Genomic DNA, 24,949 nt, shown 5'->3' on the forward strand with positions numbered 1-24,949 from the left:
GCTTCATTTTCTGCTCTGTAAAGCACTTTGAGCTGCATTTCATGTCATGAAAGATGCTATACAAATAAAGCTTTATTATTATTATTATTATTATCTGGTTGTTTCTATTCCCACCTCTAAAGACATGCAGGTTAGGCTGAAACTTGCCCCATACTGTTAGACGTTAGATGGTCCATGCTGCAATGGACCATTGCGTTTCACATGATTCTGTGTGAAATATTGTTTATATGGCACACTGGTTAAAGGGGAAGACCACCCATTTTCAATATTGAAATATGTCATTAATATACCTTAGAGGAATTTTGTGGAAATAGAAAACATTTCCCCCACTTTCTGTGTTGCCTAGAACTGGAGGATTGATTTTGGGGTTTGTATTGTAAAGTACATGAACCCTATACTGTACGTTGTTGTTGTGGGTGTCAAAATAGGTAAACGTTTGGTGACACTATAGCAGATCGACAAGCTCACACAACGTGTGCCGGCACAATGCGTTGCACGCGGCTGTTTTCGCCAAAGAGATTTGGTACAGAGGGGGGAAGATGGAGGGGACCAAGTATCGACAACAAATATATTAGCGGAGACAGTATTTGAAATTGAATTATTTTAAAGCATCTTTTTCAACTCTCATACCAAATGTCTTGTAGCCTACAACTGTAAAACCTATAATTAAAGTCAATAATTAACTCATTTAGTGCCCATGAAATTAACGGATTATAAAGTCCACGATGCCAGTCTCAGGTTGGCATCACCCCCGTTATCTTATTTTGAAGGCCAGAAGTCCACAGCGCAAACACTTCCGGTCTGACGTCATCGGGTCCTGCGCCGGAACCGATCGTTGTCCACGTGGAGTTGTGTAATGGCGGACCGGGAGCTTTTATACATGTGTAACATAAGCGAGCATCTGCCTCCATCCTAGCTTCTAAAGTGTAGTTTTGAGATAATGGACATTAAAGATGAGATCCCCCGTCCACCTCAATGTTATGGATGGGACTATTTTGTGCTCGTGGAGCCGTGATGATGCGAAATCAGCGACGGATTTCGTCTCCGGACCTCTGGCCATTGTTCTCGGTAATGTATCCGCCGTTACAGTAATATATTACTTTTCACGAGAATACTCGGGATTGGCACCATGTGATACTCGAGTATTTTTCACGAGTCTTCTCGGGATTGGCACTATATGAGTTAAAGTGGCTATTCTTGCTAATAACAAACACAATTTGTGAAGTGATATACTGTAGCAGTGACAACATGCTGAACAACAAAGCCAAGCTGTGTAAGTGAACGCGCGCATCCGTGCCTGCAACAGGTCGCAGCCCTCATCAAGTCACCTTTCATCCACCGCGGCCCTTACCTCCAAATGAGTTTGACACCCATGGTTTAAGTGGTTAAGAAGGGCCCCCCAGGCCGACAGGTACTGGGAGTAATTTTCTTACCTTTTGCTGAATTAACTTTTCAACTTTTGTTTCAACCCAATGAGGGGGGTCGCGGTGGGGTCAAACCTATACCAGAGGAGTTCACTCTCAGTTCAAGGCCTCCAGCCCCACCCCCACAGTGATGTCACATCACCTTATAGAGACAGGTCTCGCGGCTTCCTCCGTCACCTTTGACCCTTGGAGGTCACTTGCGGCCCTTCTAGAAGTCGCTCACAATTTGCACTTTGCCTTCTTCGCCGACTTCTGTTGGACTATCAGTAAGGTCATCTGTGTGTGTGTGTGTGTGTGTGTGTGTGGGGGGGGGGGCCTGAAGGTATGATTGACCTGGCATGCTGATCTGGCTGATCGAGTGGCCGTGCGCAGGCATGACGTAACGTGACATGCTACTTAATTAAGCTCAGCTTAGTTTTTGGGTTGTTGTCCTGTTTTTTTATGATCCAAGTTTGTATATTGTTTTCACGTGTTTTATGACAATAAAAGAAAATCAATTGGACACTTTCTTCATAACATTTTTATTCCACGATTTTGTAACCCATTTTTTCACCCAGTGCCAATGTAATCCTGGGCTCTGATCTCCCTCTGCCGCGCCTGGGGAGACAACGGACTGACCTCATGCTTCCCAAGTTTTCCCCGGTTTGGACGTAACGCGTGGAAGGAACACGTTATTCCAACCAGTTCCTTTCCCCCCCATCAGGCGCCCCAGCTGGCCAGGGGTAGGCATTATAGAGACCAGGATTACTGCATGTTTTTGTGAGGGTATCTACCCTAGGAGACACGGGGAGAACATGCAAACTCCAAACAGAAATGCCCTTTCGCCAACCCCACCTAGGGTGTGGGCGCTGATGACGCGGAGGAGGGAACACGGCCCCAGCGCCCACAGCGTCCCCCGGCGGGAATCGAACCCTGTACTCCTATATGGGCTGGAGCGGCACCTGTCAGTGGGGAGTGTTGGGCGGGAGGAGTAGGACGAAGGCCCTACGTCCTCCTGGTGGGGGCTCCTTAGGTGAGCCAGTAGGATACAACAGTTGTGGGGAGGAATCACTTGGCATAATGAAAGATTATTGGTTACTCTAAATTCTGAAAAGGAAAAAAAAAAAAAAAAAAAAAAAATATATATATATATATATATATATATATATATATATATATATATATATATATATAAGTATCTGAGGGATTGAATGTAGGAGTCTCAGAAATAATGTTGTAGTGCCCGTTGGGCAGATCTTTATGCAGATACATGGTGTTCCTTGTCCAGGACAGTCTGTATGACGTGATGTCAGCATGGAGACAGACGGTTACCATGGTGGCGAAACTGTGTAGTATCAGTGATGTCAGCATGTAGATGGTCAGACGGACGGACTGACAGACATTCGCTAAATTAATAGTTGTATGTCGTCACTGTCGGGCAGAAACCTTGTATCTCCAAGTTTCACATTTGTATGTTTTTTTCACGAAGTAAAGCCCTGCTTCATCAGGCTGTCACACAAAAGTAGTGACAACAACAGATCTACAAGCACACAACGCCTCGCACCGTAGATCGGCTGTTTTCACTAGTTTAGTTCATTTTTTTAAATGATGAAAATGAACGGTTTTGGACAGACAAGGTTTCCACCCGACAACGAACGACGATATATCTTTTTTTTAAAGATTGACAACAAGCTTACGGATGTGTTGTACATCTGACAAACGGAGTGGACAGACATGCATGTAGACAAACAGGTAGAGAGAGAGACGCCCGCCTAGGGCAGTCGGCGAGTCAGGTAGTAAAAAAGCAGTCGCCAGCGCACACATTCTGCACATTGCAGCCGTTCCAACGCAGCATTTGAAGATTGTCCCCAGAGTGTGGGGACTTGTACACACGCTGCGGCGGCGTGTAATTACACTGCCGCGCTGCCTGCTCTTAGTGGCCTGAACACAGACACGACAAAACACCAGCTAATTCACTTCAGCTGTGTGTCATGCAAAGTAGGTAGCGTTTTGAAAAAGGTCAGGACAAGGTTATTTTAGCGCCCGTGAACACGCGCTCATGAACAATCTTAAAGAGGTCAGGACAAGGTTATTTTAGCGCCTGTGAACAAACACACAGCGCCGGTGAACAGTCTTACGGGCCCTTTTATACTTTGTGACACGACCGCATCGCTTCACTGATTTTAAATTGAGGATTAATCAACATGGGTCATGCAACAAAGTATAAACTAGGCTTAAATAACCACTTCACTATGTCAGTTTATTTTCATGAATATAATGTAATTTTGTCCAATTTGTTTTGTCCAATATAACTTATACAATTGGGGTGGTTGTATTTTGTCTCTCTGTTCTTCTATTGAGACATTTCGGTCGTGTCAAAGGTCACGCCTCACCTAGACACAGGATCTGACACAAATGTTGACCTGAAGGTCAACATTCAATTTATCCCCTGAGCAAGCGTTGAGAGCTTGTAGAAAAGTGTGCTTCTAGGAGCACAGGTATCCACCAGGCCCACGACATAAAGTGACATGCTGTGAGCTTGTATATCTGCTATTTTTGTTATCCAACATAGGTGTACCAGTAAGACGCCTAAGGGTGAAAAGAGGTCGAGGTCGTGCAGGATAGAATTCGCACAGGACAGAATTAATTTTTAATATAAATCGGACCAGTTACCCATATATGGAGATCTCTTATACCCATATATGGAGATCCATGGAAATGGAGATATGGAGATATGGGCATATTGGTTGGATTGGCGGTTCTACAAAGACATTTTGTTTCATACAACTGTACATTGTGCAAGTATAGTGATGGCAGGGGAAGCAGCTAAGAACATAGGCAAAAATCGAAGATATTTGTGTGCAAAAGTTGGAGTCTGTAGAACCAACTGTGTGCTGTGAGACCCCAGACATGCTGACTCGGTTACTCATTATGTAAAGTCCTATGACGTCTATGACGTTTTTATACCCATATCTGGAGATCCCTGTCAAGATGTGCCGGTTCTCATGTTCTGTGACCTACGGTCGCAAAATAAATGGATGAAGTAGTTAAAATGATTGTGACACCATATTAAAACATTTTGCTGGGGACCCCCTGGAACCCTCCCAAGGACCCCTGGGGGTCCCCGGACCCCACTTTGAGAACCACTGTTCAAGATGCACAGAAGGCACGCAATGTCATAATAAGTCATTGCCTGTTGGCAGCCGCAAACTCCAGACCAGTATTGGCTTGTATACATGGCACTCATAAAAGCTGGCAACTTTTCCCAAAAGTTTGAAATACTCATGATATTCCTAATCATGAAGTCATATTGCAGCATTGGCAGCAAAAGTGGGGAAAAAAAGAGGTGCAAAATATCAAATAATAGTTCCTCAAAATTGTACTTTTAAGCATAGCGCTTGATTATAGGTACTTTTTAAATGTACTTAGTTACTTTCCCCCCTGGCATTTCCTTGCCCCGTTGTGGTGGAGGGTGAACATTAAAGTTCACGGCCGGCCTCAGCGAATGGATGTTTCTCCGTGTGCTGCCATGGCAACCATGGTTAACATTCTCCTCGCCGCTTGTGGTGTTGTGGGTAATTGCGAGGAGAATTCCCCCCAGATACCACTTCACTTCTGATTTGAGTTTAGACTGTCACGCCCCTCACCACACACACACTCACACACACTCTCTCACACACACACACACACACACACACACACACACACACACACACACACACACACACACACACACACACACACACACACACACACAAACACACATTTATTCGCAGACATTAAAGGATTATTATTCCAGACGATTAAACCGTATTTTTTAAATGTTGTTGTAGGCACTGGAAATGTCAGATTCTGTCGAACTTGTCTCAGGTTAACACGTGTCTGTTTTACACACTCACGACACACACTCACTCACGACACACACTCACTCACACACACACGCACGTGTCGCACAGGCACACTCAGACGGTCACACCTGTCTCTGTGTCCAATCTCACTGAGAGGTCGTATATTGGTTTATGTGTGTAAAATCATAACTTTTCCTAGGATTTTATTCAAATAAAAACAGCGTACTTACTTATTTACTCACCCCTATCACGCCTCCTGGAGCCCCCCCGGTCCCGAGCCAGCCTCTCCAGCTGTTCCCAGACGTAGGGTTGAGTACCGAGAAGAATCGGTAGACCTACCATACTAGAAGCGGTACAACTATATCTGATACTGCCGATGAGTATATTTTGTATTTTGTAGCTAGTGCTGTGTAACTTGTGTGATGTTTTACGGCTACCAAGAATGAAACCAAGTGTCCTCCTGTAGTACAACATTGTTCAAAAAAAGAAGAAAAGACCTTTAAGTCACGGATCATTTTGGAGGTGCACCGCGCCCTTGGTTCTGGCTGTGGGTTCTGGCCACCTGACATGATGATTATTTCCGCTCGAGAGCGGATCAGAAAAATGTAAATGGGGGTGCCCGCTGGCCTAGCGGTCCAGGCGCATACCACATAGGCTCTGAATCTGATGCCTGACAGCGTGTCGCGGGATCGAGTCCCACTCCCAACGACATTTGCTGTGTCACTCCCCATCTCTTTCCAATACTGTCCTATCAATAAAGCCATAAAAGCCCCAAAACAAATGAAAATGGTATTGATCCCAGGCCACTTTCAACCTGGCTTTCCTATTTTGTTTTCCTGAATTGACGCTCCTCGTGTCCACCACACCCTGAACTGAACTGGCAGTGGGCCACGCTATAGCTAGGAGACATACCAGTTGTTTTCCATTGAGAAACTCCTCCAGTTTGTTGCCAGGAGGCCTCAATCACGTTGCCTGTCATCGAGGCCGTCCGCTGCCAGATCTCGCAGCGCTTTGTAAAACGACTTTTACGAGAGAAAGGGGATCTGTCGACACGACAGGGCCGACATGATGAGGATGAGGATGATGAGCCTCCCATGTTTGTGGGTGTGGACAGAGTTGCATGCAGGCCTTGAGCACTGCTGCCAGAGTTTGGGAGATAAATAAGCGACCAGGTCTATGGAAAACAAGGCCAAAAGAAGCGACCATGCTACTTGGCCACATGAGCACTTTAAACCTATATATACACCAGTAAGGCTCCCTAATCGGGAGATAAGCGACCGTAGGTCACTTATCTCCACAAATAGGGCAAAAATGTGTTTTGCCAAAATCTTCCTGATCCATGTTGATGACATGAGTGTAGACATACTGTGCAGTGATTTTCGTGATTTTAGGGCAAAATCTGTAGGAGCAGTGTCCAAAAATGTGTTTTTAAAATTCGGCCTGGAGGTGGCGCTATATGGGAGAGATTCATGTTGATGGGATGAGTGTAGACATACTGTGTACCGATTTGCGTGATTTTAGGGCAAAAATTTTAGGAGCAGTGTCCAAAAATGTGTTTTGCAAGAATCGGCCTCATGGTGGCGCTAGAAGAGGGCCATGTGAGAAATGAGGGGTGGGGTCTCCGTGCCGGCAAGGCGGACGAATAGGTACCGGCCCCGGCTGTCCCGGTCGCTCCTAGCCGGAGTTACGGCATTTTATGTGAGCTGCAGTGTAGGGGGTCCTCCACTGGGGGTGCCACCACTTTTGCATCCGTTCTGGAGCACCAGGAGTGGGTGGTCCCCGGGAATTCCCCGTGAGCAGCCCCGTTGGGGTGGTCATTTGGTCAGTTTAGCACATTTGGTCATTTTTTACATCTGGGGGTCCCCCAGGGACCTGGGGGTCCCTGGAACTCCGGGGGTCCTTGGAGGTTGTAGTTTGGCAGGTAAGGAACGTGTGTGCAAAATTTGGCATGGATCGGGGCAACGGTTGCGGAGATATGAGCAGGGCAAGAGTGTGACGTGTGAGGTGTGACAGACAGACTGACAGACAGACTGATACATTATACATGGGCTGTTTGAAAATAGGCGATCTACAAACTCAAAACATGTCTCATCGCGGCTCGTTGTGAGTTCGTAGATCTGTAATTTTAAAAATAAATCTCGAAATAAAATGGGGAATATACATGGGAGCACCACTGATTTAAATAATTATAATCATAATTTTAAAAATAAAAATTGGAAGTAAGCACAGATATTAAGCAACTATACACTTCAGAAACAAGCCCCTAAAACAAACACACACACACACACACACACACACACACACACACACACACACACACACACACACACACACACACACACACACACACACACACACACACACACACGCAACTACCAATATTTTCCAGCAACCTTACAGAAGCAACTTTAGTGTCCAGGTAGCTCAGTTGGTAGAGCACTCAGCACTCTGCAACTCGCCTTCTGGATTTGATCCCGGGCACCCGTCAACTCAGCGTATGAGTAGCACGGCTTGGGTGTGGCAAGTGGTGCGGTAAGTACTGTGGAACTGATGGTAGGTGTTTGCGCTCCACCTCAGCAATCCATCTCCGAGAGGTCTAAACACAAACGCATTGAGAAACGGGGATATACTCCCATGTTCTGGCTGATACCGACAATACGCCTCTCCAACCTACTTACTTCGTCCTTACTAATTACGCCGCTTATAATCAGCGGACATGGCAACGCAGGGCCTCAGGTGGAGGAGATTAGGCTGGATAAAGACGGGCAGTGGAGGGGAAGGAAGGACGGCCAGGTTTGAGAGAAGGATGGAAGTGGAGGAGTGATTAATGAGTGTAAACACACCACTCTGTGGTTGTCTTATCATTCAACATCTTGTTGTGTATAACTGTGTATGCGTGTGTGTGTGTGTGTGTGTGTGTGTGTGTGTGTGTGTGTGTGTGTGTGTGTGTGTGTGTGTGTGTGTGTGTGTGTGTGTGTGTGTGTGTGTGTGTGTGTGTGTGTGATGTGTGTGTTGCCAGACAGTAGGAAATGGATGTGATGAAGACACATAGCAGGGTAGTGACATCACCTGTTCTCATTCACATTTACTGGTCGTGAAAGACGAGAGCAGAATGACTCTCTCTCTCCCCTCTTTTCTCCGTCTCTCTCCTCATGTATTTGTCTCCCTGGAGTTTTTATGTGTGCATTATCCATTTTCTCACCCACTTTTCACATGTTGCTTATCATCTCTGTCGGGCGGAAACCTCATAATATGACTAGTTTTGGATATGTTATGTACAAAATTAGTCTGTTACTTTTCAGGATTCAAACTCAAAAGTGTCAAAACTCAAAAGTGGTATACAGTATAAACTAATGGAGTATACATATGATATCGTACTGTAAATGGCGTAAAATCTCTGTTCAGCTGTGCATGTGTGCACCTGTAGTTCACGTATCTGGAGAACTGTCCAACAGTCCAAAACTCGGGGGAATGCCGTGCTCAGCATCCAGTTGGTCGGATAGATGGTTGATCTGACTGATACTGTATTTACTGTATACTGTAGGCATATTATGGAGATCCGGTCGCTCGGGGGGGCACTTGTCCAGGCCAATCCGACCCGTTATATATAGGCGTGTATGGAGATTTTGTTGTCCAGAACTGCAGAAGTTTCAAATTTGCCCTGCCTCATCATATAAGACTGCTGAACAACGCTTGTGAAAATAGCAGATCTACAAGCACTGCTTGTAGATCGTCTAGTTTCACAATTTTAAATCATTTTATAATGATAAATACAAAATGAACGCTTTTGGACATACAAGGTTTCCACCCGACAACGACGACATGAAAAATTCTAAACAATAACTGACCTTGCTGACCGCACAACCCTTTGCATCTTATATATATGTCACGGTTTGTTAGAGAAACAGTACGGTCGAGAAACGGAGCACTCGCCGTGCAGCACGGGGCGGAACAAGCGGTCGCCCACAACAACGTCCTCCAGGCGGAGCCGCTCGATTGTCCACGACATTGCAAGCGGCGCGAAGGCCAGCAGACCTTGGTCCTGGGGCCGCGCGGCCGGCGGAGCGCCGCGCGAGTTACGAAGCCGTGGTGAATGCAATCGTTATATTTATGCCCACGATAAACGCTCATAGTAAGCTAATGGCTAAGCTAATGGCTAAGCTAATGGCTAAACACCACCCAGCTAGGCTAGTAAATAAAGAAAGAGAGTCGCAAACGAGTGACGTCAGCGCCTGCACTAGTGAATGGCTGTCTATGGGCTGTCGTCGCCATCTGGTGGTGATTAGTGTGTGGTGAACGACAAAACAAGCGCTCTTACTCTTACCGTCCTGAGTTACCCAAACATACTGTAACATATACATTCCTTTAAGAGCCACGCCCACTCCACACAACGGACATGAAGCCTCCACAAAACGGACATGAAGCCTCCACAAAGGACATGTTTGAAGCCTGATTCGCCCCCCGTCGCCACTGGGGGGCACTGTTCACTAATATATGAGACAGCAATGTGTTCACTGCTCTCTGGGCAGCCTGTGATGTTGATAAAAAATTATAAAAAATGTATTCATGTAATCAGCTTTCTGCACACCTTCTTCAAGATGCCTGCCAAAATGGCCGCCATCCACATGCTGTAATTGTTTGTGTGTGTTAATCTAAAAATGGATTTTTGAAAACATTTTAATCTGACTTAAAACCTAAACCCTTATGTTGATCAAATATAGAGCAGTCCTGCCTGAGCGCCCGGAGGGCGCGAAGTCCTAGGAATGGAGCGGCCGCACAGCGGCCGCGAATTTCTAGTTGCATTACGATTGAGGTCAGTAAAGTTCCCGCATGCCCAGGCAGTGAGGCAGCCAAGTATGCTCTGCACTTGGAGGTACTTTTCTGTACAAGACCCGTAGGACTTGGGGGCCCCACGCCAAAGTTCTTCAGTCGCCTGAGAAAGTAGAGGTGTTGTTTGTTGTGCCTTTTCACCACTCGTTCAGCGCATAGGCCTGCATCCCAGGTGTTTTGTTTGCCAGTGCACATCACTGACTCATAGCGGAGTAGTGACATCACCTGCTCTCATTCACATTTTACTGACAAGAGCAGAATGACTCTCTCTCACTGACTCAATATCCATGTCTCTCTCTCTGTGTCTCTCTCTCTCAATTCTTGTCTCAATTCTGCATGCAGTATTTCACACACAAATTGTACATTTTCTCACCAACTTCTCACATGTTGCTTGTGCTACTTCTAACAATGTACTGCCCACAGAACACATCACAAACACACACACACTCGCCTACACACGCACGCACGCACGCACGCACGCACGCACGCACGCACGCACGCACACACACACACACACACACACACACACACACACACACACACACACACACACACACACACAATCGTGTTGTATGAATGTGATTGCAAATGTGAATGACATGTACATATCTGTTATCACCTGTCAACAAGTTGTACAGGCCTGTCGTACGTACACACACACACACACACACACACACACACACACACACACACACACACACACACACACACACACACACACAAAATCACGCAAGGGGAGAGAGACACAGAGAGAGAGAGAGAGAGAGAGAGAGAGAGAGAGAGAGAGAGAGAGAGAGAGAGAGAGAGAGAGAGCTGGTATGAACGACACAGGTGTCTGTCTGCCAGAACATTAACTCACGGTGGAGGCCATAAATCTCTCTGTCTCTACGCCCTAACCTTTAAGAAAGGGAGACACTCTGACGCCAAGGTCGCGTGTGACAAACACACATATGTGTATCAGAAAAAAAGAGAAGAAATACAGACACGTTGCGCAAAAAGACATGCTCGCACGCAGGCCGCTGCTGATTCACGCATGCAAATGTCTCCTTTTTGATTGTGCTTAAAATGCTGTTTGTGCATTTTAACCACTTTAACTCATAAAGTGTCCATATTTTGGACACGATGTCTTAAGAGGCCAACATTTCCCCTGAAACAACAAAAAATAACCGATCTACAAGCTCACAACTTTTCTCATTATTTTTTGGAAAAACATTTTTGAAAATAAATATTCTTTTTGACATTTTGGGGAAAAAACTTTAATTTTGAAAACAGGGCCTAATTGGTTGACACACACGGTCGGGTAAAGTAGCCAGGGAACTTCCATGGATTTCCTGGATTTGCCTATAGGCACCCCTCTGACCTCATACCCCAATAAACCTGAAGCCACTATAACGCACTGAAAGCTGAGTGATAGAAGTTCCTCACACACACACACACACACACACACACACACACACACACACACACACACACACACACACACACACACACACACGCGCGCGTGCACACACAGGCAGAAACAGACACTTTGTATGTGGCTCTATCTCGTCACCTTTTGTGTGGTATATGTATTCATGAGACAGCTGGAAGTGAGTGGGGCAATTCAATCACCGCCAAACTACATATGGAATCCATCACGGCTTGTCTGTCAGCAATGATTTTCTTACTGCTCGCAGGGCTAGCATTATGTCTGAAGAGCGTGTCTGAGGTCTGCGCGGTTGATTTCCAATAACAGGTTTCCCCACCACCCCCTCCCGTCTCTATTCGATAGCCACCACGGGTGACATAAGTAGCCTTCTTCCAAAGATGGGAAAACCAAAAAAAAAGAAAAAAGAAAAAACATTATAGGCCTATATGCCTTCTTGTGCTTAAACAAACTTTTGTTTTGAGTATAATGGAACAGCACCAACACAAACAATGCTTAAAACATGCCTTCTGCATACTGACTGGCAGAGAGTTGTTGAAGTGCATCGTTTTATCAAGCAATTTCTCTGAGATAAAGACTTTGGCCATGAATACCTGGGAGAAACGTTCAACCTAGAATTGCTCAGGGGCTACATGGAAAATACAGTCCAAGGGCCAGAGCCAAAACATTTCGGTCCTTTTTTGGGGAAGGGGGCGTTTATAAACCTCCAGGTTCTCAAACGGTTTCATCCCAAGGACCCTCAAATGGGTATGTATTTGGCCGGGGACCCCCATCTGAGAACATCTTGTGCCAGGGACCCCCAGAAGAGAAGATTTGTGTTTAATTTACTCAAACTGTTTAAAAAAAATAGTAGATGTACAAGATCACAACACGTCACAAATAGCCAAAGTATAAAAATGTGGATAAAGTGGTTGAAATAATAGAGGTTATGCACATGCATAAAGTGAATGGCAAATCGAGTGGCAAAGTGAATGGCAAAGTGAATTTAGCGCTGTTTAATGCAATCAGATAGGACTTTTCTGTTTGGATGTATGGGCTGTAGGCCATAAAGATTTTTTTTGCCACTCAGTAGGCGTTCCCGCTTAACTCCGGGTATGATGATGATGTCACGTGCATACCCTCTATTGTGATGCTATATTAACCAATTTAGCTGGGGACCCCCTGGAACGTGAACCCCCTCCGAACTAAGGACCCCTGGGGGTCCCCAGACCCCACTTTGAGAACCACTGGTTAAACAATGTTTTTTATAACAGACTACACGACTAATCGCATAGTATCACATTTTGTATCTTGGAAAGGAACAAATACAATAATTTGTAGCCTACTCATTGAAAGGAGAATAATACTTATTTTGTTGGAAGTTGCTTTCTTTGACAATGAAAGTCCACAAACTTATGAAGCAGGGGGCACGTGCATTGGCCCCGAGCCGTTTAATGTTGAGTAGCTTCACAATTTGAACCCATAGAGCAGTGGTTCTCACATGTTTGGGCTCAGGACACCCCTGTAAATAACCTTTTCATCCAAACCAAAGCACCCCTGAATTACATTGTTACTTTACAGTACCTTACATTTATGTCAAATATGTCTAATCTTTCCCCCCAAGAAACGGTAATGTATGTCAACTTGAGAGAATATCAGTTTCCATTAGGACAGGATCGAAAATAACTTTTATACTTGGCGTTTAACCACTTAAACTGCAACATCCCTGGCTATAGTGGGAACATTCACCAAAAATAGACGATCTATCATCTTCTACAAGCTCACAACGTGATGCATTGTATTTGCTTGTAGATCTGCTGTTTTTTGGTGAGGAGACTTGGTGTATACTGTAGGCTGAAAAAGATTGTACCAAGTATAGTGCAACTTAGGTCCGTTTCACTATAAGTATAGGTGTTTTAAATGATGGAAGTGATATTGATACATGTCAAATATCATGAAAGTATTCTGAGGCACCCTATATATGCCATGGCACTTTGAGAAACCCTGCCAGTGGTTCTCAAAGTGGATTCCAGGGACTTTGTGGGTTCCTTTATGCGGGTCCAAATTGACCCATACAAGCCTGTAACTCTGACAGTGTTAGGGTTCATTTGGTTCCATTTGTACACTGTCAGAGTTAAAGGGAGACCTTTAAATGTAACAGTTTGAGAAACACTGGCATAGACAATGAAGGTTCAACCAGGAGGGAACTGGACATTGAAAGCAGTCTGGTATATGGCACTCTCTAGTGGTGATAGTTGGAATACAACTTGGATTATAACCATTATAATACTCTGCACATGATTGATTGATTGAAGGCTTTATTAGAAGTTTGCATAGGAAAATGTACAGTTTCATGACGGTACAGTTCACTGGTACAAGGTCTACTAAAAGGAGATCCATGAAAAGACTAAGCTTATTTCAACAGGAAACCATTAAAACACACAATTATATTACAGATAGTTAGAGGTGTCTTGTTTAAAAGGATTCAAAAACATTCAAAGATTTTTCCATGTTATTTCAAGATTTGAAAATAGATGATTTACAAGCTCACAACGCACCATTTTGCAAAGCGTTGTGAGCCTGTAGATCGGCTATTTTCAAAAAGCCATAGGGTTAAAGGACAACTCTGTATTTGTTACAACAAGGGTTCATATTTTAGATTGTAATTAGAGAAAAAAATAAAAGAGTGTTAAAATGTTTTAATTTACTGCTTTCTATTGTTTTAGCGATTTTAGTAGTTTGATTTCAGTGCGTAGGGGCATGTTCAAGTTGGCAATTTCCCCCATAAGTCACATCTGCCCATGAAAGATTGCCGTGCATCTTGGGAATGGGCTTATTGTGTCTAAAAAGACATATTTAGACCCTTGCATGCATGCCTCCAACCTGGGGGCAATGGGGGCATCAGGCATGCATGCAAATCCACTAAACGTTAAAATCACTAAACGTATAATATCACTAAAATGATAGAAAGAAGTAAATGAAAACCTTTTAACATTGATATTTTCTTTTCTCTAATCACTATCTAAAATATGAACCCTTGTTCTAAAAAAACAAAGTTGTCCTTTTAAGTTATTAAAGTGATTTTTATGCTACTGAATAACCCCCTGGAACCCCCCATCTTGACATGAAGTGCCATGTTTATATTTTCAGTGTGCCATATCGACATTAAGTTTGATTATGACACTGCATCAAAATAAAATACTTATTTTGATTGTCCATAACAACCTTTATATGTTTCTTCCTCTTCTTTGGAATTAATCAGGATAATCCATCTCTCCCTGACTTCCAGTTTCAAACAATGTAGAGCAGGAGGTCATTTTGTGTGAAGGGAACTCATTGACTACATTTTCTTTTGATATTCTATTTTAAAACAAAAGTCCTCTCTCTCATATTTATGGCAGCATTCCAGTGATCACCCTCCCCTGTGCCAATGTTGGCACCCGGGCCGTGCCTCAGGTTGCATAATAGGCTATACCTCTGCAATAATAAGACTTCCCCAATTAAGGCCAGCCGCACTCTGCAACAGGGAGCTGTTTTGTTGGTAGAGTCACTCCCAAACGGAGAGGCTCGATGTCACAAATACAAGAACGCTCGCCCCAAAACACGCTCGCCCCGGGTCAACTCAAATCCGGCGATCTCGGAACGGTCGCCACCAGGTATTCCTGAACGTATAGCCTCATTGATTGATTGATTGAAGAGTTTTTAGGATTTGCACTCCTGTAAGGCCTGCGGAAGAGCGTTCCACATGTGGGTGGTATAGCTGGAGAACGAATTAGCGCCTTTTATAGCGTTGAATCAGGGTTGAACATGATTAGTGGAGCTATACCTCTAGTGTTGTGATAGTGGACATCCTTGACCTTTAGGAAGTAGTTTGTCAGTGAGAAACAGAGAGATGTGTCGGGACTCGCGGTGGAAAGCTCTCCACCGCGAGGAATGACGTAACGTTGTAGTTTCATGACTCAAAAAGACTCGAAAAGACTATCCACCGCGGACCCGATTCTGATCGAGGCTTTACATGGGTATCTTGGAGGTGTAGGCCCATTGCAAGGTGCTATGTAAAACTATGCCTAAACCTAACCTTATTCCTAATCTTAACCTCAATAAAACTATGCCTAACCCTAAACGTATTCCTAACCTTATCCTCAGTAAAACAAATACAAGAAACGCTGGGGGCGAGCGGTCCCTGAGTGTGTTTTGAGGCGAGCCTTCCGGTTACCGATGTCACTGTATTATTGTAACCTTGATATCACAGTGAAGAAGAGCTTTTAGAGCCATGCTGTGCAACTCAAAGTCCTCTATAATAGACTATACTCTTCTTCCACCCCCTCTGCCCGCGCCCGCACACACACACACACACACACACACACACACACACACACACACACACACACACACACACACACACACACACACACACACACACACACACACACACACACACACACACACACACACACACACGTCTGCCCCGCCCCCTCAGAGCAGAACACTGACCGTTGCCTAGCAACGCCCCTGCTGAGTGCAGCCCAGGGGGCGGGACCGAGGGGTTTGGCTTCCGCAGTAATTACAGAGTGTGTGTGTGTGTGTGTGTGTGTGTGTGTGTGTGTGTGTGTGTGTGTGTGTGTGTGTGTGCTTCAGTTGTCAGAACATGCTTAGGCTACACCACACTGGCACTTTGCTCCCCATAACAAAAAGGTCAACAAAAAAAAAAGAATACCATTGACACCACAGTCAGAACATTATTCCTCCTTGCAGCAGTCAGAGTGCCTGTGAATCCTGATGCACAAAGAGTTATCATTGCAAGAGAAACAAGTGTCCAGTTCAATGAAAACAAGTCCAAAAGATGCGACTTAAGGCCTGTCCATAGTATCTCCGAAATGATCGGTGTGTTGGACTTTCCTACGTGAACATTTATGAACTCTAATTCGCTCTAATGCTTTTCAGAAGTTGCGAGTGACGTCATTTTGTAGTCGAACCGGACCTTTTGACCGAAAAGTTTGGTTTCGGTCAAAGTATGGACAGGCCTTTAGCTCACATGATCACACACGCACATTGCAGGTTGATCAGCAATTTAAACATAGCCGATCTACGGTTAGACCCCGCCACTCCGACATGTCTCCTCTCCGACGTGTCTCCATTCCGACACTAACCCTATCTCTAACCCTTACCCTAAACTTAACCTCTATGGAAGTGTAGCCACTCCGACAATAAGAAGTCAATTTCTGAGTGGCGACATGTCGGAATGGAGAGCGACACCCCCGATCTACAAGCTCACGATGCGACGGTTTGTTCTCAAATAAGCAACTAAGTTCACATTAGCATTCACAATCATTTACATTTCAACAGTAAAGTCACATGAGACACTGCATGAGCTTTCAGTATGTTACACACAGTACAATAAAAGTAATCCTTGACTCCTTGACTGGGACTGGGCGTCTCCTTGACTCCTTGACTGGGACTTGGCGACGGCGTCTCCCAGTCTCCTTGACGGGGCCGCGGGCGTACATCTGTGCTGGAGGCTGACGCCAGGGGAACAGGCTCTCCTTGGAGGAATAAGCTGCGATGGAGAGATGAGTGAATGACATGGTGGAAAGAAGTCTCAAAGATTTCCCAAAGCAGTTAATCTGTGCAGCTACAGCGACAGCGTGATCACACTGATAGTGATATGGCCTTATATTACAATTGAAATCATCCATCGATGGCTAATAAACAGTGAAACAAAGCACAGTTAAAAAGCGTATCATTACACAATTGTCTTATTATATGTGTATGGGGTGTGTGTAGGCAGGGACGAGCTGGGCCCCTGATTCTGTGAGGCCTTAAATACTAACCAATCAGTGGTTATTGTGATTTTAGGTCTCATTGTTTTTCTGGTATAAAGAGAGTCTAATGATGTTGTATGTAGACCATCTAGGAGTAGTAAAGGAAGCTAGGGAGTAGTGGGCCGGTATCAGATGATAGACAAGCCAGTGGGGCCAATGTGATGGCTCTGTGGGCTGCTAACCTGCTACTCAGCGCTATAGAGAGAGATCTCTCTCTATAGCGCTGCTGCTACTCAAAGATTGGCCATTTCAGATCATGAGAGACAAGCCAGTGGGCCAATTACATTAGTTATATTTACTCTGTGGGCCGGCCATTTTTTTTAATGGCCGGCCTGGACAGGCCGGGAATGGACCGGCCTTTCGGGAGTTCTCCCGCTTTTCCCAATGGCCAGCACGTCCCTGTGTGTAGGTGTGTGCATGTGTTCTCACCTTGAGAGTCAGACTCCACAGCAGTGGCGAGGAGGACTGACAGCTCTGCAGGCTTACAGACTGTAGCGCGTTATTGAAACACAGAGGAAGAAAATATACTGTAGGCCTTCATGTTACTAAATTCTAAAAGGTCACATTTCCCATGCTAGTGTCGCTCAATAGATAGATCAGGGGTTTACAAATCGAAGATTTTGGGTTTGAAACTTCCAAAGAACATTTTTCACTCATCGCAATTCTAGTTGGGTTAAGAATTACTTTCTCAGTTGCATGGTACATATTGACATCATGGCTCAAGAGATAATTCAGGAGTTTCAAAATCAAAGGTTTAAGGTTCAAATGGTGAAAGGTTTTCACTCTCACCTCAATTCTAAAAGGTGGGCCAAGTATTAATTCCTCAGTTGCATATTCCATGCCAGCATATAAATAAATAATAAACAAAACAGGAATTAATAAACCCAAGGTTTTGTTTTCAAAACTTATAAAGAAATATTTTCACTCACCATCCAAAATTCTAAAGGGTAGGTTAACTATTACATTCTCTGTTATATCCTTCCTGCCAGTGTGACTCAACTGATAAATCAATAGTTCATACTGTTTTATAATAAACATTTGTTTTGCCATCATGCTTTGCCTGCATGCCCATTTGTTTGGTGGAAAAAAGAAGAAAGAAAAAGTAGTGTTGATGTAGCTAGCTATTTTTGTCCTGTAGCTTGTAGTGTAGTTCTCTGGGATAGCTTGTAGTGTAGTTGAGCTATATTTAATCAAGAGTAACTAGTAGTGTAGCTCACTATATTTTCCAAGTAGCTTGCCCATCACTGCACCCTTCTCACATTGGCCTGTTATAACGCCACCAGCGGGTCAACTTTTACATAACACATTTTTGGATCAAAATGCCTCAAATCATGCATGCAGCGCCCGATTGCGTCAGTAACGTCAAAAAGAGAACTGCATGCCTGCGATCTTGACATTTTGTACTTTTATAGCCATTGTTTTTTGGCTTGAAGCGAGCCCACAATTGTTTCGAAGGAACAATATTTTCTAGTTCATAAAGTGTTGTCATCAGTTTGGTTTTCCTCCATTTTGCACCAATCTTCTGAGTGCAGTAACTATTCCAGCACTAGCAATACTCACTTATATTCAGTAAGCATGTGCTACAGATGTATCAGGACTCAGGAGTTTACAATTAAAGTTTAGGGTTACAAAATAAAAAATAAATTAATTTTTCATTGACCATCTAAATTCTAAATAGTAAAGTAGTATGACATTCTCAGTTGCACCTGCTATACCAGTGTGGCAGAAAGAAGAAATAAATCAGGGAATAATAAACTATAGTTAAAAGAACAAGATGATGCGCACATCCTTTCCAAGTGCTGGTGCTGGGCTCAGGTCGACATGAGATTAAAGAGAATAGAGGTCCGCACACAGCTCAATGCTCCACAGTGTTTATTTAAAACATAAAGTTAGACAACGTTTTGGCCATCAGCTGGCCTTCATCACCTGATGAAGGCCAGCTGATGGCTGAAGGTCACAGGTTCAAAGATCACTCAAACCATTAAACAACTAAACCAACCAAAACTAAAAGTGACTGAAATGCCTCAATAACAATAAAAATACAGCTGATGGGAAATAAACAACAAAACCAACAAATAATAAAAAAAATAACTATTTAAACTCTAACAAATACGGTAAAAAATACATCTAAAAAACAAACCATGAATAGATTAATTGAGAAAAGTTAAAGTAAATTAGTAATTGAGAAAAGTGCTTTGCTTAATATGTCAATCTCTTAAGCTCCTCACCTTAAAAAGACAAAAAAATAAGGATCCACCCTGAGCAAGATTCAAACCCTCAACCCTTGGATTATGATACTGACTGACCATGATACTGACATACTGACCATGACACTGACCATAACACTGGCATGATACTGACCATGACACTGACATGATACTTACCATGATACTCACACAGCCATGATACTCACACAGATCGGTCCAACGGTGCCGGAGATTAGCTGTTCACTGACACACAGATGGATGGACAGATGTACGGACAGATGGACGGACGGACAAGGGCGAAAACATAGTCTCCGACCTGGTGAGAGGAAAAGAAAACAGAAGAGGAGACATTTTCTTAACCAATTTATCCCTATATTGTACACCAAATATAACAACAAATTGCTGACAAGCTAGCCCACAACATGTCGTGATAAGATGTGTTGTGTGCTTGTAATCATGTGATTTTTGAGCTGTGCTAACCGCTCCTATTGGCTTTGTGTGTATGTATGAGTGAGTGTCCGGTTCATATGAGCACAGAACTCCATGTATGGAGATAACTAATGTCATGGACAGAACGGCCCATACAAGGAGATGCATGTGTGTCGTGTTTGATACTATCGCACAAGTGCGATTTTTCACTTAATATTAAATAATTCAATGTAATTAATACCTTTAAGACAGTCATAGATACTGTAAAGACCGTCCCAGAGGGGGGCTACTCTCCATTCAGACATGTTGCCATTCAGACATTGACTTCTATTTGTCTGAGTGGCAACACTTGGCAGCATGTAACCGTTTCAGAGCATACTTGTCAACATTAGTCATACTCATAAATGGATACCACCGCGAGTTAGACAGTGTTCAGGAGACCCAGAACCCCATATATGGAGATAAATGATCTATTCCATCCCGACATCTCCATACATGGAGATATCAGACAAACAAGCCTAACATCATAGACTTGGGACCCCAGATATGGAGATGAATGACCGACTGGAGCTCCATTTATGGGGCTAGTGCAGTTCATCAGCGATACCAGGGAGTGAGACAGTACCTTTAAGAGATGACGCATCAACACAGATCTCATTGATTCTATTTCTCCATCTACTGCTGAGGGGCATCTCAGTTTAATTCCTACTTGGACACCATCACAGCGGGTCTGAAGTCTGAAGCCTTTGGAACTCCATATTTGGGTGACGTGGCGTCATATATTTAGTAACACAAGATTCAAGGCTTGAAAGCTGCCTACACAGAGTGTGGGGGTCATTAGCTTAGCAAGACAGAGAAAGGGTTGTGATGAAAAAATAAGAACTTCTGGGGACTCAGATTAAAGAAAAAGAGGCCTGGCAGTCCTTGTTACAGAAGAGATAGACACGCTCATTCATAAATCAGGCTCCGAAGCTCCTCAACATCTGAACAAGCTTAAGCCAACTGTCTGTTACACAAGGGGAGTGAGGGCTCCCTGTAGTGGGGTTTCTTTCAATAACACATCTAACTCACCTTTGGAAATTCTACCTCAGCCTCTCATGTGTCTTATTGCAAACGTACATCTATGGTTATAAGGAACCTCAAGATATCACCACCAGGTTTTAAAAGAAAAACAGGGCACCTCTCTCGGTTACGGAGATTACTCATCCATGTATCCACATACAGGCTTATATGGAGCACCGTCACCGCAAAAAAGCCAACCCCCCTTTCCTGCGCACTGTACCCTTGCTCCCAACAAAGGGCCTTTAACGAACAATTCCTACACTGCTAACTACTACCATAACAACCAGCAACAACATCACCTCCCCCAGCACCAGGTTTCCTCCAATATAGCACCCTCAGCACCCTCAGGGGAACCCCAAAGCTTTGCCACACGCAACAGCGATCTGTATGGTACCATCCCGGCCACCTTCCCCATTTCTGCTTCACCGCCACCATCGCCACCACCACCACCAACAGAAAAGGGTCAAGGTAGCCCACAGTCATTCCAGCAGCCGGACCCCAATGGCACTCCTTACTATGGGCAGAAACAATACCAAGCTCCCCAAACACAGCATACGCAGCAGCAGCAGCTGAGTTTCTTTCCAGTCCCACAGAGTTGTCCTGGTGCTCCTGTCTACCCCATTGTTTCCTACCCATCAGCTCCGGGCAGTAGTCAGTATGGTACGTTGCAGGATTCCAAGACCGCTGTTGCTAGCGCCATACCCAACCTAATGAAAACCCCCCTCCACGGATATGTTGCCAACATTGGAGCTAGCTCAGGCATTGCCACAAGACCCTCTGCCCAGGCAGCAGCAGCAGCACAAGCATCAGCCCCCTTATCACCCACCCCTGATGATACAGGTGATACGTCCTCCTCTACAATCAGTGCCTCGCCGATGCCCAACAGCTACAATTGTTCACAACGAGGCAGTGAACCAGACTCCATGCCTCCCTCCTATGACGCGGCAAACCAGGCAAACAGCAACCACGGTTGCCAAAACATGCAGCTGACCTATCAGCAGCATCCGGTCTCCCAGGTCAACTTGTCCCCTTCCCATGGAGGCTATGGCCAGTCCAGCTACCAGCAGTATTCCCAGCCATTCCCTAATTTGTCCCAGTCCTCGGTGTCGGATGCCTTGAGGCCATTGAACCTACTGCAGGAGAGGAACCTGCTGCCTCCCAGGCCCCTGGAGGCCCCTGAGCCCAACCTCCGCCGTGAGCTCAAGATGGCCAACTGCAGCCCACAGACGTTCAGGTGCACCCTGACCAGTGTTCCAAAGGACCAGGCACTGCTCCGCAAGTCCAGCCTACCCCTGGGCCTCCTCCTCCACCCCTTCAGAGACTCCCAGCAGGTACCGACGATCACCTCAAACACCATAGTTCGCTGTCTCTCATGCGGAACTTACCTCAATCCCTTTGTCTCCTTCCTGGACGATCGCAGGTGGACGTGTAACCTCTGCTGCCGCGTCAACTGTGTTCCGGATGAGGTTGTACACGAGTACAACCCAGAGACCCGCTCCTACGGTGAGCTTCGCAAGAGACCCGAGGTCCGGAACTCTACTGTGGAGTTTATCGCCTCCTCAAACTATATGTCTCGGCCCCCTCAGCCAGCAGTCTACCTGTTTGTGCTCGACGTGTCCTACAACGCTGTGGAGGTTGGTTATCTGAAGTATTTCTGTGAATCGTTACTGGAAAACCTTGATAGGTTACCCGGGGATACACGGACCAGGGTGGGATTCGTGACGTTCGACAGCACCGTCCACTTCTACAACCTCCAGGAAGGCCTGTCGAGGCCACAGATGATGGTGGTCTCCGACATCGAGGATGTGTTTATTCCATCGCATGACAGCCTAATGGTCAATCTGAAGGAAAGCAAAGAGCTGGTGAAAGACCTGTTAAAATCCCTCCCGTCAACGTTCAGCCACAATGGGGAGACACACAGTGCTCTTGGCCCCGCATTGCAGGCAGCCTACAAACTCATGTACCCCACTGGGGGGCGGGTCTCTGTGTTCCAGAGTCAGCTGCCTACGCTTGGGGCTGGCCTGCTGCAGTCCAGAGAACAGGGGTCCGGCGCTAACAGTGCCCAGCACCCGGGTCCAGCCACAGACTTCTATAAGAAATTGGCTCTGGATTGCTCGAGTCAACAGATAGCAGTGGACCTCTTCCTGCTCAGCTCCCAGTATGCTGACCTGGCTTCTCTGGCATGTGTGTCAAAGTACTCCGCCGGCAGTATCTTCTATTACCCGTCCTTCCACCATGTCCAGAATCCGGCGCAGCTGGAGAAGTTCCAGAAGGACGTGGAACACTACCTCACCAGGACGATCGGCTTTGAAGCCGAAATAAGAATACGTTGCACTAAAGGTTTATCCATCCATTCGTTCCACGGGAACTTCTTTGTGCGTTCAACCGACCGGCTGTCCCTTGCCAATGTGAACCCGGACTCCGCCTTCGCCGTTCAGGTGACAATTGAGGATAGCCTGGCAGACTACGCCTACTTCCAGGCTGCACTGCTCTATACATCTAGTAAAGGTACAAAGTGTATCCGCGTCCACACGTTGTGTCTGCCGGTGGTGAACCAGCTAAGCGATGTATACGCTGGAGCAGACGTCCAAGCCATCACCTGTCTACTGGCCAACATGGCCGTGGACCGATCAGTGTCGTCTAGTCTGTCGGATGCGCGGGACACCCTGGTGAAGGCAGTGGTGGACTTCCTGGAAGCCTACAAGGGTTCCATGTCCAACATGCAGCAGTCAGGACTCGTCGCCCCTGCATCCCTCCGCCTCTTCCCCCTCTATGTCCTCGCACTCCTCAAACAGAAAGCCCTGCGAATGGGCTCCAGCACGCGACTGGACGAGAGAGTCTTCGCCATGTGTGAGTTCAAGACCCAGCCACTGGAGCAGATGATGCGTAGGGTTCACCCTGACCTGTACCGCCTGGACAACATGTCTGACCAGGGGGCGCTCCGTCTGAACGAAACGGTCGTTCCTCAGCCCCACCTGCTGCACCTGTCAGCGGAGTGGCTGAGCCGAGATGGAGTTTTTCTCATGGACTGCGGAGATTTGTTTTACCTGTGGATTGGTAAATGCTGTGATGAGATGTTCATCAGAGATGTGCTTGGGTGCCCCAACTATGCTTCTATACCCCTTACCATGACCCAAATTCCTGAGTTACACACCTCCCTGTCTGTGAGAGTGCGTGCATTCCTTGGCTGGCTGCGGGACCAGAGGCCGTTCAGCTCCACACTCTACGTCATCAAGGACGGTGCTTCAGTTAAGACTATGTTCTTACAACAGCTGGTGGAGGACCGCTCAGAGGCATCCTTCTCTTACCTCGAGTTCCTCCAGCACATAGAGAGGCAAATATCTAAATAGCACACAGCTTCGTCAAATTAAAGAAAGACACTTTTTGTGATAACAGAGTGCGTGAGTGAATGATAGAATGGACAGATAGAATGTCTAAAGAGCCATGACGCCAAGAGACAACTGCTATTTCCCCACCCAAAAAACATTTTGGCAGCAGATGACTTGCCTCTCAGTCTCTGTTTCATTTTACATTCTGAAGAATGTCCTTGACCAAAAACACTGTTATTGTGGGCTCGCTCCAGCGAGAACACAGTTTCGCAGTGGAAATGTTATGGGCTTGCAAATACTGTATATTAAATACAGTAGAAAATGCACACATCCCTCCTCAGAGCGTGTTTTCAGCAAGCCCACGCAGTTTCTGCAGGAACTGCTTTTCTAGTTAAGAAATATTGTCTTTATTGAGCAAGTGCAGGTGTTTTTTTTTCTTCGTATTATCACTTGCGCCAGCCGAGCGTGCAATTACTGCGTTCGGCTGCGTTTACTTGCACTTGTTTCTTGTACTTGTTTTTAGGTTTCATTAGTGTGGTTGCCAGTAGGGAAAACCAGACTATTGTTCTAATCCGGCCTGTTTTTGAAGCGGTGAAAGACGCTTCCAAGGAGTG

The 24,949-nt window shown here is 45.4% G+C and overlaps 1 protein-coding gene across 1 annotated transcript in view; it reads left to right on the forward strand.

The window, feature by feature from the left end:
* LOC308293060 (protein transport protein Sec24B-like) overlaps positions 1-24,356 on the forward strand; it is a gene marked incomplete at both ends in the record, with an annotated part of 27,576 nt that extends 3,220 nt beyond the window's left edge. The window contains one exon of the mRNA XM_080735490.1: positions 21,244-24,356. Coding sequence (XP_080591616.1) covers positions 21,244-24,356 — 3,113 coding nt within the window. The remainder of the gene's footprint in view (positions 1-21,243) is intronic.
* Between the last annotated feature and the right edge of the window lie 593 nt (positions 24,357-24,949).

The sequence above is a fragment of the Nannobrachium achirus genome (genome assembly GCF_963921795.1).
Source record: "Nannobrachium achirus genome assembly, chromosome: 10".
Classification (NCBI taxonomy): Eukaryota; Metazoa; Chordata; class Actinopteri; order Myctophiformes; family Myctophidae; genus Nannobrachium; species Nannobrachium achirus.